The 14,998-nt window shown below is 46.8% G+C and overlaps 2 protein-coding genes across 2 annotated transcripts; both read right to left on the reverse strand.

Annotated features, from left to right (window-relative positions):
• Positions 1-580: 580 nt before the first annotated feature.
• Positions 581-1,430, reverse strand: LOC117840173 (putative ripening-related protein 5). Its single transcript, XM_034720633.2, has one exon. It carries the CDS (start codon positions 1,363-1,365, stop codon positions 790-792), a length of 576 nt encoding a protein of 191 aa, XP_034576524.1. The 5' UTR covers positions 1,366-1,430; the 3' UTR covers positions 581-789.
• Positions 1,431-8,845: 7,415 nt separating this feature from the next.
• LOC117840061 (uncharacterized) lies at positions 8,846-14,624 on the reverse strand. The gene is made up of 2 exons (XM_034720513.2): positions 13,672-14,624; positions 8,846-9,474 (listed from the first exon to the last, which is right to left on the reverse strand). Exons 1-2 carry the CDS (start codon positions 14,238-14,240, stop codon positions 9,000-9,002), a joined length of 1,044 nt encoding a protein of 347 aa, XP_034576404.1. The 5' UTR covers positions 14,241-14,624; the 3' UTR covers positions 8,846-8,999.
• Between the last annotated feature and the right edge of the window lie 374 nt (positions 14,625-14,998).

Genomic DNA, 14,998 nt, shown 5'->3' on the forward strand with positions numbered 1-14,998 from the left:
GTTCTAGTCGAACACGATTACAAAGTCCTACTCTAACTTGGCAGAGTAATCCCCTTCCTATCCGACTAGTCTTTGGGGAAACCATGAAGCCTACGCGTCTTGCAGAGTAGTCTTCATGTCCGAGTAGATTTCGGGTACGTCCCCTTGAGAGGGTCCGTAGTCTTCTGGTGGGCCCAGGGGTGCCTAGCCGACAACGTGGGCTGTTGACAGAGGGAGGGAGGAGGAGGGCGGCGCGGCTCGCCTGCGGAGGGAGGAGAGGGCAGCATGACTCATCAGTGAAGGGGGGAGGGGAGGGTGACGGCGCCGCTCACATTGGAGGAAGGGGTGCGAGAGAGACGCAAGGGATGGGCAGAAGATAATATTGGCGAACGCAGAGTGGTTTGGCTCAGCATTGAGGGTGTTGGGATGATGGTAGGAGGAATACCTGTTGGTACTAGGCTTGATTTCCAATTCCGAATTTCAGTACATCCAAACAGCCGACACTTGGATCTGCCAATACCAATTCCGAATTCCGAGCCTGAATATCTCTGCATCCAAACGCATGACGAACGAATAATTCCACAACATGCATGCAGGCAACATGGTTGTTCCGGTAGATTAATTTCTTAATGAAATGGACGGCAGAAATGCGCCTAGTAGAAAAGATGCGCCATACCTTTTATTCCATATATGCAGAATATCACGGCATACAGGACAGGGAAATGAGCCCGCGACTACCAATATCTCTATCAATAGTTCAATACACAGCATGCACCATCACTATACAGAGAACAGACAATCATCAACTACTCACTCCTCGGACCATGTGCTGTCCACCATGCCGAGGCTCTGGTCGAGCCCCAGGGCGTCCCAGACCGCCGGCGATGCGTCGACGATGTTGTTGTCGCAGGGCGGCTCGAAGTTGTGCTCGTCGTCGCAGCCGTGGACGGAGTCGCACTCGTCCACCACCTTGGCGTACACGGAGTTGCCGTTGGCGGAAATCTTGATGCGGTGCCCGCAGCGCGCCATGTTGCTGAACCACCCCGTGGAGAGCGCCACCACCTTCTCCTCGTCGCTGTGGTACGCGTTGTCGCACTCCGACGGGCCGCCGCCGTCCTTGCCCTTCTCGAAGCTGTTGAGCGTCAGCACGGCCTTGGTGCTCGCCGTCACCGGTGGCGAGCAGCGGTACTGCGGGTACTTCTTGCCGTCCTCGCAGCAGTCCGGGTCGTTGCTCTTCTCGCAGTTGCCGGACCGGCCGGGGAGGTAGCCGCTGGCGCGGCACACGCCGAGGCCGGCGCCGGGGCGGAGGGAGAACGCCATGTGGGAGGTGGAGAGAGCAACCAGGACGAAGATCGCCATGGCGGCTGCAGCTCTGGCAGAGACCATCTTTCCTTCCCTGAAAAAGGAAATGCTTAAGCTCACTCTGTTTTTCTTATTTCCTGTGCTCTGCTTTGCTAGATGCTTTGAGGTGATTGAGGTTAGTCGTGCATGGGATTATATAGTGGCCTTTCCGCTTGCTACAGTAGTATGAACTTGCACCAATGCCCATGACGTAACGAATGGTTTGATGGATGTGATTACCGGAGACGGCAATCCGGTCACCAACTAGTTGCTTTTCGCCGCGCCGTATGAAATGGTTTAAACTCTTTCGATGTGAACATGTGGAGAAGATTTGTTCTACACAACAACACGGGATCTACGTAGCTTAAATCATATCGGAAATTAGTAAAACTCTAAAAAAAACTGTGAGTTCGGTTTTAGCCAACACGCTAACAAACCGCTCCTTTCCATGCTAATTTCACTTTGTCATGAACTGAGTATACGCACTCAACTGATTTCCACCATAGGTAGATGCAATGTCTGCTTCTCCAGCAGCTATGGAGGACAATAAGCTATTCATTTACATAAGCCCATTTTACACTCAGTATAGGCCGGCTCTAGTTTTTAACCCTCAACCTTTTCAACATTGGCTCAAATTTAGGGTGTTCGGTGACATGGTATTGGCACAGCGACATGAACAAAGGCTCAAAAGTATTTGAATGTTTAAAATTTACTTGGCATAATAAATTTGAAATAAATCTTGTTTTTAGCAAGGAGTATTTGCAGATGAAATTAAGTTTTCGTAAGTGAAATAAGGTATAACATTAAAAAACAGATATTGTATAAAATAAAATAAACCCTTTTTTCATTACGTTGATCAAACGAAAGTCCGTACTCATTTATTTAGGTTACTTATTAATCCCATGCACAATTTCTAAACAAAATTGAAGTCATCATAAATTAACAAAATTTGGAAACGGTGCCTCAATTTGGAAATTTAGTATATTGCTTTAAACAACTAAGAGAAAAATCCAAATGCAGCTTTTTGCTCAGTTGAACTATCTTGAGGGAAGTCCTAAGTTAAACTGATATAGTTACGACCAAATTTATTAAAACACGCACAAATATCTACATCATCAAACTAGTTTCATTAGATATAAAATGAAATAAACCTTGAAAGTTCATTTATTTGATATGATACATGCATGCTATTATATTTTTTTATAAACTTAGTCAAAGTTAGACAAATTTTAAATAAACCTTGAAAGTTCATTTATTTGATATGAATGGTTTTAATAGTTGGATGGTCAAAGATGTCTGGTTTTGCAGTTTGATGGTCCAAACCAAACCAAGATGATAGTTGGATGGTCAAAAATGGACTTCTTCCTTTAAAATATAATAGCTATTTTAGCCCTCATCTCATGTCGTCACACGGCCACATCAAGACCACATCACCGAGCACTCTAAATTTTAGAGTAAGGTTGAAAAAATAAATAGTTGATGGTTGGAAGGAAATAATTTCATAGTTTAAACTTGATAACTTTACTCAACCTATAGTTGGGCTAAAAGGAGACTTCTTCCTTTAGGTCATCAGTACAACACATATGTTCATTTTAATAAGCAATTAGAAATCATAATTTCCCTGCGTTTGGGTGTCGATATTGGAGGACTTGGCATTGAATTAGGTTCAATACCAATTCATCCATGGTATTGAAAAGGTCCACAATTCAAATTCTATTGTTTGGATGGCTATTCTATTCCCTTTTGGAATCCTAAGAAGATACATGTTTGGATGTGCAAAAGGAATGATGAGGACATCGCCATGCTGGACACGCACGAGTCATGGTCTTCCCCAAGTTACAATTCATCACCAACTCGGTCATCGCGTTCGTTTCGGATTCAGCCGACACTCCTGCACGGTTTCGGCCATATCTCCCTCATACGACATCGAAATGAGGCGTTCTTTGATGCGTTGGAACGGGGACGATGAAGCCGTTCTTTTGGTTCTGGTCCTAGCTCCAAAAGGTTCGTGGATCATTTTATGTGACCAGGATAAGGTGCTGCATCACCAGTTTTGGGCCAACTTGGCCTTGTATCGTGTCCTGCCTTAAGCCCAAGTTGTGGGCGCCCCCCTTCCTAGTCGCCCCCAACCTTAGTTTGTCCGTTTTGATATAAACTTAGTAGCCGTGCCTTAGAAACTTAGGTTTTGTTTAGTTCTAGTTTTCTTTTGAGAAATTGAGATTGATTCGTTGTAACTGTGGCGACAAGTCCTTTGACAGTGATCCAGGATCCCTGTTCTTGTTCTCCTCGATTGTGTCGATTAGTCCTTTCGAATTGAGAGCTTGAACCCTTCTTACTTCATTCATATCTGCAATATCGGATTTCGTGTTTACACTTTCTTGTTTGTGTCTTTCGATTCGCTTGCAGGGAAAGCCTTCTCGGTGAGGTCAATCAAGTTGTGCTTGGTTGATCACCAACGGAGCAGCGGTGTAGCAGTTGCAGGGATTCGAATCGTGTCTGATTAGAAGCTCGGATCGTCAACGTCGAGTCTCCACCAATCGAATTTATCATTACCTTTCGGAAGATCAGGCCAGTGCTACATCAAGTGATAAAGTGGTATCAGGATTCTACGTTACCCGTGAGGTATACTATCGTGTTTCCCCTTTAGATTCAGTTAGTCCACAAAAAGCGCAAAAATATTTACACTTTTTGCTGTCCTATCGCCTTTTTAGCCTTTGCAATTTCCATTTCAGATTTGCTTTGTTGAGTTTGTGTCCATAGTCGAGTCTTGTTGCTGGTTTAGTGTGTTCGTGGTCGTAGTTTCAACTGCCCGTTGCTGTTTGATTGTTTCCACCGCTGTCCCATCCACCTTTACCCAAACAACAAGTTGATCCCCCACATTACTTGACTTGCCCCGCTAGCCATCTTGTGTGAACTCTCGTTGTGCAATCCCCAGATATGTTGCAAGCCGCATTGTGTCGCCTTTGCATTGCAGCCCTTCTTGATTCATTTGGCGAATACCTACTTGCTACATACCAGGGACGTTGGTGCCCCTATATTGCTTGCTGAGAAGCTTTGCTTAGCCATGATTAGCGTTGGATGGATAGGGATGCTTTGCCCTAGTCGCTGCCGCCTTACCAGTCGCGTTGTGCCTTTCCGAATCCCTGATTCGGGCGACCTTCCTTAAAATAGGCATAACTTTTTGCTCGGAACTCCGATTGAGGTGAATTTTTTTTTAAATTTTGAGAACGAAAAGTTACACATATGATTCAGCCCGTTCGGCATTTTTGCGATTCTCAGCTCTCCCAAAAAAAAATCTGGAAGTGGGAGTTTTCAAGCCTCTAAGTTGTTGCACAGTTTTCAGCAAACGTGCCTGTTTTTCTGTAGACCACGTCACACCTCTGTTTAAGGTGAAAATTTTTGTGGTTCCATCTTGTGTGACCCCTGTTCAAAGAAAAAATATAACAAAAATATTTGGGAAAATTAAAAAAGTGGATTCCTACTAGTCCTGGAGGGAAAATCAGGGAAAAGAATAAAAACAATTGCATGAGTTGCTGGTTGCTTGTTCTTTGAGTTCTATCCACTGTCGCTCATTCTATCTTATTGTGCTACGTCTAGGGATATGTCTTAGCCAGCAACTGTGACTTGTACTTTGGATACTTATTGAACTTTGCTAATCTGCTTCGGCTATTGTTTTTCCTTGCTACCATATTGTGCCTGCCCAAAGCTCCACATATACTCCTGTCAGTACAGGTTCACCTTGCAACTGTTACACCCAAGCTTGACAACAGATTGTACTACCCTATTGGCATTGGTAAGAACACTTTCAAGATGGTAGTAAGTCGTTTGAGATATTGCTTTCCATTTTCACCACCACCCATTAGTTGCTAGTTGCTAGTTGATAGGGATAATACTTTTGTGTTGTCTTTTGCTATCTTCTAACCATTTCAGGGAATGGGAAAGGAGTGGAGTCCCCTTCGGACTTCAATGAGTGTGTGTCCAAGGATGAGCTTACGAAGTTTCTTGCTGACCAGTGCACCTATATCGACGGGAAGTTTGATGACTTGATGCGCAACATTAACATTCTGGTTACCCAGATTGAACATGTTGAGCAACGACCTACCCCAGTGCCGCCACGCCAACCCACCCCTCATGATGATGGTATGGAGAATGATGATGACGCTGATCTTGATAATGATGCACGTGACATGGACCGTCTTCAGCTTAATCATCGTGGTATGGGAGGTAATAATCATCACCATGGTAATAATGATCCTTTTGCTAAAATTAAATTTACCATGATTCCTTTTGTTGGTAATGCTAATCCTGAGGCTTATTTAGATTGGGAACTTGCTGTTGAACAAAAAATTAATTCTCATTTAGTTCCTGCTGAGCATAGAGTTAGGCTTGCTACTAGTGAGTTTACTGGTTTTACTCTCTTTTGGTGGAATGATCTTTGCAATAATAATAATAATGCCAATGCTGTACCTCAGACTTGGAATGTTTTAAAACAATGTATGGAATCTCATTTTGTTCCTCCTTATTACCAACGTGATTTGCGTATGAAACTGCAAACTTTAAAACAAGGTGAAAAAGGAGTAGAAGAATATTATCAGGAATTGCTCATTGGTCTAGCACGTTGTGATATACATGAGGATGATGAAGATACTTGTGCTAGATTCTTTGGTGGTTTGAATCGTGATATATAGGATATTCTTGATTATAAAGGTTGGAACAGGTTCAACCAATTATATCATCTTACTCTTAAAGCTGAAAGAGAAGTACAGGGACATCGTCAACAACACACTTTTAGGTCGAACCCTGGACGATCTTTTCTGCAGCAATGTTCCGACGTCGACAAGCCCAAGGCTTCTGTTGCCCAGCCCCCAGCGACACCGTCTGCTACTACACATGCTTCCGAGGTGAGCAATTTGTCTCCTGTGCAGTTCCAACCGCAGAAGAAAGCTATGGCCCCTGGTGCGTCATCGAACAGCTCCAACAAAATTGTGTGCCACCGCTGCAAGGGCATTGGACATGTCATGAAGGATTGCCCAAATCTTCATGCTTACATAGCCACCACTGATGGCACAGGATATGTAAGTGCTAGTGATATTGAAGATGAATTGGTCTTGCTACTAACATTGTTGCAGATGAAGCGAATAACGAGGAGGAGGTTGCCATTGATTCTCTGGCTGCCTCGGCGGGTTATGAGAGCCTTCTTGTGCAGCAAGTGTTGACTTTCCAACTGGGACATGAGGAAGAGAAGCTCCAACATCATAATTTGTTCCACATGTTTCTCATCGTCAAGGATCGCCGTGTTCTCACCATTATTGATAGTAGGAGTTGCAACAATTTGGTGAGTTCAGATCTGGTCGAGAAACTTGGTTTGACCACACGTGCACACCCGCATCTGTGCCACCTACAATGGTTCAACAATAGTGGTAAGATAAAGGTAACTAGATCAGCGCATGTGCATTTTTCTATTGGCTCATATAATGACTATGCTGATTTTGATGTTGTACCTATGCAAGCATGCTCTCTTTTGTTAGGTTGTCCATGGGAATTTGATGTTGATGCTTTACACCATGGTAGAACTAATAAATATCCTTTTATGCATCAAAACAGAAATATTACTTTCCTTCCTTTATCTCCTTCGGATATTAGGAAACATCATAACGAGCTTGCTGAAATTGTTAAGAATGATCATGCATTAGTTCCATCTCATGCTACACATCATGGGATTAAGTTAGAAGAGGGTGTTTATCTTGCCACCTACTGCTGCCTTATGTGATAATCATGATGCACCTTGCTATACTATGCTTTGTCGAGATGTTTGTGTTACCGATAATCCTATATCTCGTACTTTGCATCCTACTATGTCTAACCTTTTGCAGGAGATTGATGATGGGATGGAGTCGACGATGACTCCAATTCAAGAAGGGGAGGATGATGAGGACATCGCCATAGTAGACACACACGAGTCATGGTCTTCCCCAAGTTACAGTTCGTCACCAACTCGGTCGTCGCGTTCGTTTCGGATTCAGCCAACACCCCTGCACGGTTTAAGTCATATCTCCCTCATAAGACATCAAAACGAGGCGTTCTTTGATGCGTTGAAATGGGGACGACGACACCGTTCTTTTGGTTCTAGTCCTAGCTCTAGAACGTTTGTGGACCATCCTGTAAGACCACAACAAGGTGCTGCATCACCAGTTTTGGGCCAACTTGGCCTTGTATCGTGTCGGGCCTTAAGCCCAAGTTGTGGGCGCTCCCCTTCCTAGTCGCCCCCAACCTTAGTTCACCCCTTTTGATATAAACTTAGTAGCCGCAGCCTTAGAAACTCGGGTATTATTTAGTTCTAGTTTTCCTTTGAGAAACTGAGATTGATTCGTTGTAACCGTGGCGACAAGTTCTTTTACAGTGATCCAGGGCCCCTATTCTTGTTCTCCTAGACTGTGTCAATTAGTCCTTTCGAATTGAGAGCTTGAACCCTTCTTACTTCATTCATATCTACAATATCAGATAGCATGTTTACACTTTCTTGCTTGTATCTTTCGATTCGCTTGGAGGGAAAGCCTTCTCGGTAAGGTCAATCAAGTTGTGCTTGGTTGATACCCAATGGAGCAGCAGTGTAGCGGTTGTAGGGATTCGAATCGTGTCTGATTAGAAGCCCGGATCATCAACGTCGAGTCTCCACCAATCGAATTTATCATTACTTTTCAGAAGATCAGGCCAGTGCTACATTAAGGAAAAATAGCTCATCTATCCTCTCTCCACCGTCCAACCCTCTGCTTGGTCGCGGAGCTTCTGCCACCACCCATGGAGAAAAGGGAGCGGTGTGGACGTTGGAGGAAGGGGCGCCCGGTCCGGTGGCGAGGGATGTGGCGCGGCCCCCAGCTCGATGGTGAAGGGAGCAGTGCACTGCAGCTCAACAACAGAGAAGACGAGGGGAGCACCTGCTGCTGCCCAGGTATGGTCGCATGGGAGAGAGGTGGGAGACAGAGGAGCCTCAATGCGGAGCTCCTCCTTGCTACTATCATGCTCGAGTTTCCTACCCTAGAGCTCCTCCATGCCAGCTAGATTTGCCGTCCATGGAGCAGAGGGATGGCGTGGGCGGTTAATAGAGGGAGGGAGGAGGAGGGTGGCGCGGCTCGCCTGGGGAGGGAGGAGAGGGCAGCGTGACTCATTGGTGAAGGGGGAGGGGAGGGTGGTGGCGCAGCTCACATAGGAGGAAGGGGTGCAAGAGAGATGCGAGGGACGGGAAGAAGACAATACCGGCGAATACAAAGGGGTTTGGCTCAGCATCGAGGGTGTTGGGATGATGGTAGGATGAATATCGGTTGGTGCTGGGCTTAATTTTTAATTCCGAATTTCAGTACATCCAAACAGCCGTACATGGAGCTGCCTATGCCAATTTCGAATTTTGAGCCTGAATATCTGCATCCAAGCGCATGACCAACGAATAATTCCGCAACATGCGTGCAGGCAACATGGTTGTTCCGGTAGATTAATTTCTTGATGAAATGGACGGCAGAAATGCGCCTCGTAGAAAAGATGCGCCATACCTTTTTATTCCATATATGCAGAATATCACGGCATACAGGACAGGGAAATGAGCCCGCGACTACCAATACCTCTATCAATAGTTCAATACACAGCATGCACCATCACTATACAGAGAACAGACAATCTTCAACTACTCACTCCTCGGACCATGTGATGTCCACCATGCCGAGGCTCTGGTCGAGCCCCAGAGCGTCCCAGACCGCCGGCGATGCGTCGACGATGTTGTTGTCGCAGGGCGGCTCGAAGTTGTGCTCGTCGTCGCAGCCGTGGACGGAGTCGCACTCGTCCACCACCTTGGCGTACACGGAGTTGCCGTTGGCGGAGATCTTGATGCGGTGCCCGCAGCGCGCCATGTTGCTGAACCACCCCGTGGAGAGCGCCACCACCTTCTCCTCGTCGCTGTGGTACGCGTTGTCGCACTCCGACGGGCCGCCGCCGTCCTTGCCCTTCTCGAAGCTGTTGAGCGTCAGCACGGCCTTGGTGCTCGCCGTCACCGGCGGCGAGCAGCGGTACTGCGGGTACTTCTTGCCGTCCTCGCAGCAGTCCGGGTCGTTGCTCTTCTCGCAGTTGCCGGACCGGCCGGGGAGGTAGCCGCTGGCGCGGCACACGCCGAGGCCGGCGCCGGGGCGGAGGGAGAACGCCATGTGGGAGGTGGAGAGAGCAACCAGGACGAAGATCGCCATGGCGGCTGCAGCTCTGGCAGAGACCATCTTTCCTTCCCTGAAAAAGGAAATGCTCAAGCTCACTCTGTTTTTCTTATTTCCTGTGCTCTGCTTTGCTTGATGCTTTGAGGTGATTGAGGTTAGTCGTGCATGGGATTATATAGTGGCCTTTCCGCTTGCTACAGTAGTATGAACTTGCACCAATGCCCATGACGTAACGAATGGTTTGATGGATGTGATTACCGGAGACGGCAATCCGGTCACCAACTAGTTGCTTTTCGCCGCGCCGTATGAAATGGTTTGAACTCGTTCGATGTGAACATGTCGAGAAGATTTGTTCTACAGAACAACACGGGGATCTACGTAGCTTAATTCATATCGGAAATTAGTAAAACTCTAAACAAAACTGTGGGTTTCGGCCGTGACATTTTAGCCAACACGCTAACAAACCGCTCCTTTCCATGCTACAGAGTGCAGACGAATTTCACTTTGTCATGAACTGAGTATACGCACTCAACTGATTTCCACCATAGGCAGATGGTATGGAGGACAACAAGCTATTCATTTACATAAGCCTATTTTACACTCAGTATAGGCCGACTCTAGTTTTTAACCCTCAACCCACTACCTTTTCAACATTGGCTCAAGTTTATGGTGTTCGGTGACATGGTATCAACACAGCGACATGACGAACGGCTAAAAAGTATTTGAATGTTTAAAATTTACTTGGCATTATAAATTTGAAATAAATCTTGCTTTTAGCAAGGAGTATTTGCAGATGAAATTAAGTTTTCGTAAGTGAAATAAGGTATAACATTCAAAAACAGATATTGTATAAAACTAAAATAAACCCTTTTTTCATTACGTTGATCAAACGAAAGTCCGTACTCATTTATTTAGGTTACTTATTAATCCCATGCACAATTTCTAAACCAAAGTCATCATAAATTAACAAAATTTGGAAACGGTGCCTCAATTTGGAAATTTAGTATATTCCTTTAAACAACTAAGAGAAAAATCTAAATGCAGCTTTTTGCTCAGTTGAACTTTCTTGAGGGAAGTCCTAACTTAAACTGATATAGCTACGACCAAATTTATTAAAACTCGCACAAATATCTACATCATCAAACTAGTTTCATTAGATATAAAATGAAATAAATCTTGAAAGTTCATTTATTTGATATGATACATGCATTCTATTATTTTTTTTATAAACTTAGTCAAAGTTAGACAAATTTGAATTAGGTCAAGGCTAAAACGACTTATAATTCGAAAAAAGTTAGTATACAATAATTAAAATATCATTTGCCTCTCTTATGGAATGTAGAAGTCTAATTAGCACACAATAAATTGTTTTATTTAGTGTTTTTAAATAGATAATGAATAATTTACTTCGAATATATAAATATTTATGCCATAGATACTCCATAGCACTTAGCATGAAAAACCAAAAGTTTTAAAGATATTTTTAAAATAGGAAGAATTCTATTTTTGACCATCCAGTTATCGTGCGGGTTTGGTTTCGACCATTGAACACCACAACTAGAAATCTTTTACCATTCAACTATCAAAACCGTTTACATTTACCATTCGGTGTATTTGATGGGCGGTTTTGCTGACGTGGCTGACACATACCAGTAGGCCCCACATGTGAACTTTCTTTCCTCTTCTTTCTCCTTTTCTCCCTTCCTTCCCCTTTCTCCTCTCTCCTGCCCGCCATCGCCGCTAGAGCGCCCGCTTGCGAGCTGTGCAGCCACGGACATCGTCGTGCCCGACGGTCATCATCTTCCCTACCACACCGGGACAGCCTCCTCCGCACACTCGCACAGCGTGGCACGGCCCTCAGCAGCCCACCGCGAACTCAAGGACCCGGAGCACCTTCGCTGCCGGCGTCCACGGCAAAGAAACGAAAAAGGCCGAGCCTCTTCCATCCACTGCTCAAATCCACTACCGTCTCCTCCTTTTCTCGAATCGACTTGGCTGGAACCTCCTCCACCTCCCAAGGTTGTTCCTCGACCACTACACGCCAAGCACCGGTAGCCCCGCCACTGGGAATCATGAGTTTTCCATCTGCCATTGCCATCGCCGCTCCGAGCTCGTGCGCCGGCAAAATTCGCCCCATCCCCTCCCCCGAAGCTTGTCCACCTAATCGACGAATTCCCATCCTCCCGAGCCACCACTGCCTGGAGCTCCACCCGCAGGTCACAATGAGGCTGCGGGGGGTGAGGTTGGGGATGAGGTCGGTTGAGGGGAGTGGAAGCATTGTGGTTGGGCTCGGGCTACTGCCCGCCATCGCCCAGCGCCACGTCGTTGTGCTGCTCCAACGGCCTGTGCCGCGAGGCCCCGCGCACCTACGCCGTCGCCAGCCACGCTGCACCCCACCCTGGCGCATGCACCCCTGGGCGAGCACAGGTTGCGGGAGAGGGGATGGGAGGGAGGGGTACGACAGAGGATCGGGGAGAGGGAGAGACGTCGGCAGAGGGGAAGAGGAGAAGGAAGAGAGAGAAGGGGAGGAATGGGACAAAGATAATGCTGACAAGTAGGCCCTAAAGCCATATGTCAGCCACATCAGTAAAACCACCCACCAAAACAGCCCAATGGCCAAATATGAATGGTTTTAATAGTTGGATGGTCAAAGATGCCTGGTTTTGCAGTTTGATGGTCCAAATCAAACCAAGATGATAGTTGGATGGCCAAAAATGGACTTCTTCCTTTAAAATATACTAGCTATTTTAGCCCTCATCTCATGTATTCACACGGTCACATCAAGACCACATCACCAAGCACTCTAAATTTTAGAGTAAGGTTGAAAAAATAAATAAATTTTAGAGTAAGGTTGGAAAGAAATAATTTATAGTTTAAACTTGATAACTTTACTCGACCTATAGTTGGGCTAAAAAGAGACTTCTTTCTTTAGGTCATTAGTACAACACATATGTTCATTTTAATAAGCAATTAGAAATCATAATTTCCCTGCATTTGGGTGTCGGAGGACTTGGCATTGAATTAGGTTCAATACCAATTCATCCATGGTATTGAAAAGGTCCACAATTCAAATTCTATTGTTTGCATGGCCATTGTATTCCCTTTTGGAATTGTAAGAAGATACAAGTTTGGATGTGCAAAAGGAAGAAATAGCTCATCTATCCTCTCTCCACCGTCCAACTCTCTGCTTGGTCGTGGAGCTTCTGCCGCCGCCCATGGAGAAAAGGGAGCAGCGTGGACGTTGGAGGAAGGGGTGCCCGATCCGGTGGCGAGGGAAGCAGCGCGGCCCTCAGCTCGATGGCGAAGGGAGCGGTGCACTGCAGCTCAACAGCGGAGAAGAGGAGGGGAGCACCTGCTGCTGCCCAGGCATGGCCGCATGGGAGAGAGGTGGGAGACCGAGGAGCCTCAATGCGGAGCTCCTCCTTGCTACGATCATGCTCGAGTTTCCTACCCCAGAGCTCCTCCAAGCATCTAGATTCGCCACTATCATGCTCGAGTTTCCTACCCCAGAGCTCCTCCAAGCATCTAGATTCGCTGTCCATGGAGTAGAGGGGCGGCGTGGGCTGTTGATAGAGGGAGGGAGGAGGAGGGCGGCACGGCTCGCCTGGGGAGAGAGGAGAGGGCAGCATGACTCATCGGTGAAGGGGGGAGGGGAGGGTGGTGGCGCAGCTCACATAGGAGGAAGGGGTGCGAGAGAGATGCGAGGGACGGGAAGAAGACAATACCGGCGAATACAAAGGGGTTTGGCTCAGCATTGAGGGTGTTGGGATGATGGTAGGATAAATACCGGTTGGTACTGGGCTTGATTTTCAATTCCGAATTTCAGGACATCCAAACAGCCGGCACTTGGAGCTGCCAATGCCAATTTCGAAATTCCGAGCCTGAATATCTGCATCCAAACGCATGACCAACGAATAATTCCACAACATGCGTGCAGGCAACATGGTTGTTCCGGTAGATTAATTTCTTGATGAAATGGACGGCAGAAATGCGCCTCGTAGAAAAGATGCGCCATACCTTTTTATTCCATATATGCAGAATATCACGGCATACAGGACAGGGAAATGAGCCCGCGACTACCAATACCTCTATCAATAGTTCAATACACAGCATGCACCATCACTATACAGAGAACAGACAATCTTCAACTACTCACTCCTCGGACCATGTGATGTCCACCATGCCGAGGCTCTGGTCGAGCCCCAGAGCGTCCCAGACCGCCGGCGATGCGTCGACGATGTTGTTGTCGCAGGGCGGCTCGAAGTTGTGCTCGTCGTCGCAGCCGTGGACGGAGTCGCACTCGTCCACCACCTTGGCGTACACGGAGTTGCCGTTGGCGGAGATCTTGATGCGGTGCCCGCAGCGCGCCATGTTGCTGAACCACCCCGTGGAGAGCGCCACCACCTTCTCCTCGTCGCTGTGGTACGCGTTGTCGCACTCCGACGGGCCGCCGCCGTCCTTGCCCTTCTCGAAGCTGTTGAGCGTCAGCACGGCCTTGGTGCTCGCCGTCACCGGCGGCGAGCAGCGGTACTGCGGGTACTTCTTGCCGTCCTCGCAGCAGTCCGGGTCGTTGCTCTTCTCGCAGTTGCCGGACCGGCCGGGGAGGTAGCCGCTGGCGCGGCACACGCCGAGGCCGGCGCCGGGGCGGAGGGAGAACGCCATGTGGGAGGTGGAGAGAGCAACCAGGACGAAGATCGCCATGGCGGCTGCAGCTCTGGCAGAGACCATCTTTCCTTCCCTGAAAAAGGAAATGCTCAAGCTCACTCTGTTTTTCTTATTTCCTGTGCTCTGCTTTGCTTGATGCTTTGAGGTGATTGAGGTTAGTCGTGCATGGGATTATATAGTGGCCTTTCCGCTTGCTACAGTAGTATGAACTTGCACCAATGCCCATGACGTAACGAATGGTTTGATGGATGTGATTACCGGAGACGGCAATCCGGTCACCAACTAGTTGCTTTTCGCCGCGCCGTATGAAATGGTTTGAACTCGTTCGATGTGAACATGTCGAGAAGATTTGTTCTACAGAACAACACGGGGATCTACGTAGCTTAATTCATATCGGAAATTAGTAAAACTCTAAACAAAACTGTGGGTTTCGGCCGTGACATTTTAGCCAACACGCTAACAAACCGCTCCTTTCCATGCTACAGAGTGCAGACGAATTTCACTTTGTCATGAACTGAGTATACGCACTCAACTGATTTCCACCATAGGCAGATGGTATGGAGGACAACAAGCTATTCATTTACATAAGCCTATTTTACACTCAGTATAGGCCGACTCTAGTTTTTAACCCTCAACCCACTACCTTTTCAACATTGGCTCAAGTTTATGGTGTTCGGTGACATGGTATCAACACAGCGACATGACGAACGGCTAAAAAGTATTTGAATGTTTAAAATTTACTTGGCATTATAAATTTGAAATAAATCTTGCTTTTACTAGGGAGTATTTGCAGATGAACACTAAGTAGAGAAACGGCTTTC

Source organism: Setaria viridis, chromosome 9, assembly GCF_005286985.2.
Source record: "Setaria viridis chromosome 9, Setaria_viridis_v4.0, whole genome shotgun sequence".
Lineage (NCBI taxonomy): Eukaryota > Viridiplantae > Streptophyta > Magnoliopsida > Poales > Poaceae > Setaria > Setaria viridis.

Coding starts and splice junctions, on each gene's coding strand:
- LOC117840173 (XM_034720633.2), bottom strand. CDS start 1,365: ATGGTCTCTGCCAGAGCTGCAGCCGCCATGGCGATCTTCGTCCTGGTT.
- LOC117840061 (XM_034720513.2), bottom strand. CDS start 14,240: ATGGTCTCTGCCAGAGCTGCAGCCGCCATGGCGATCTTCGTCCTGGTT. Junction 9,475..13,671: donor GTGGACATCACATGGTCCGA/GGAGTGAGTAGT, acceptor CGCCGGCCTCGG/CGTGTGCCGCGCCAGCGGCT.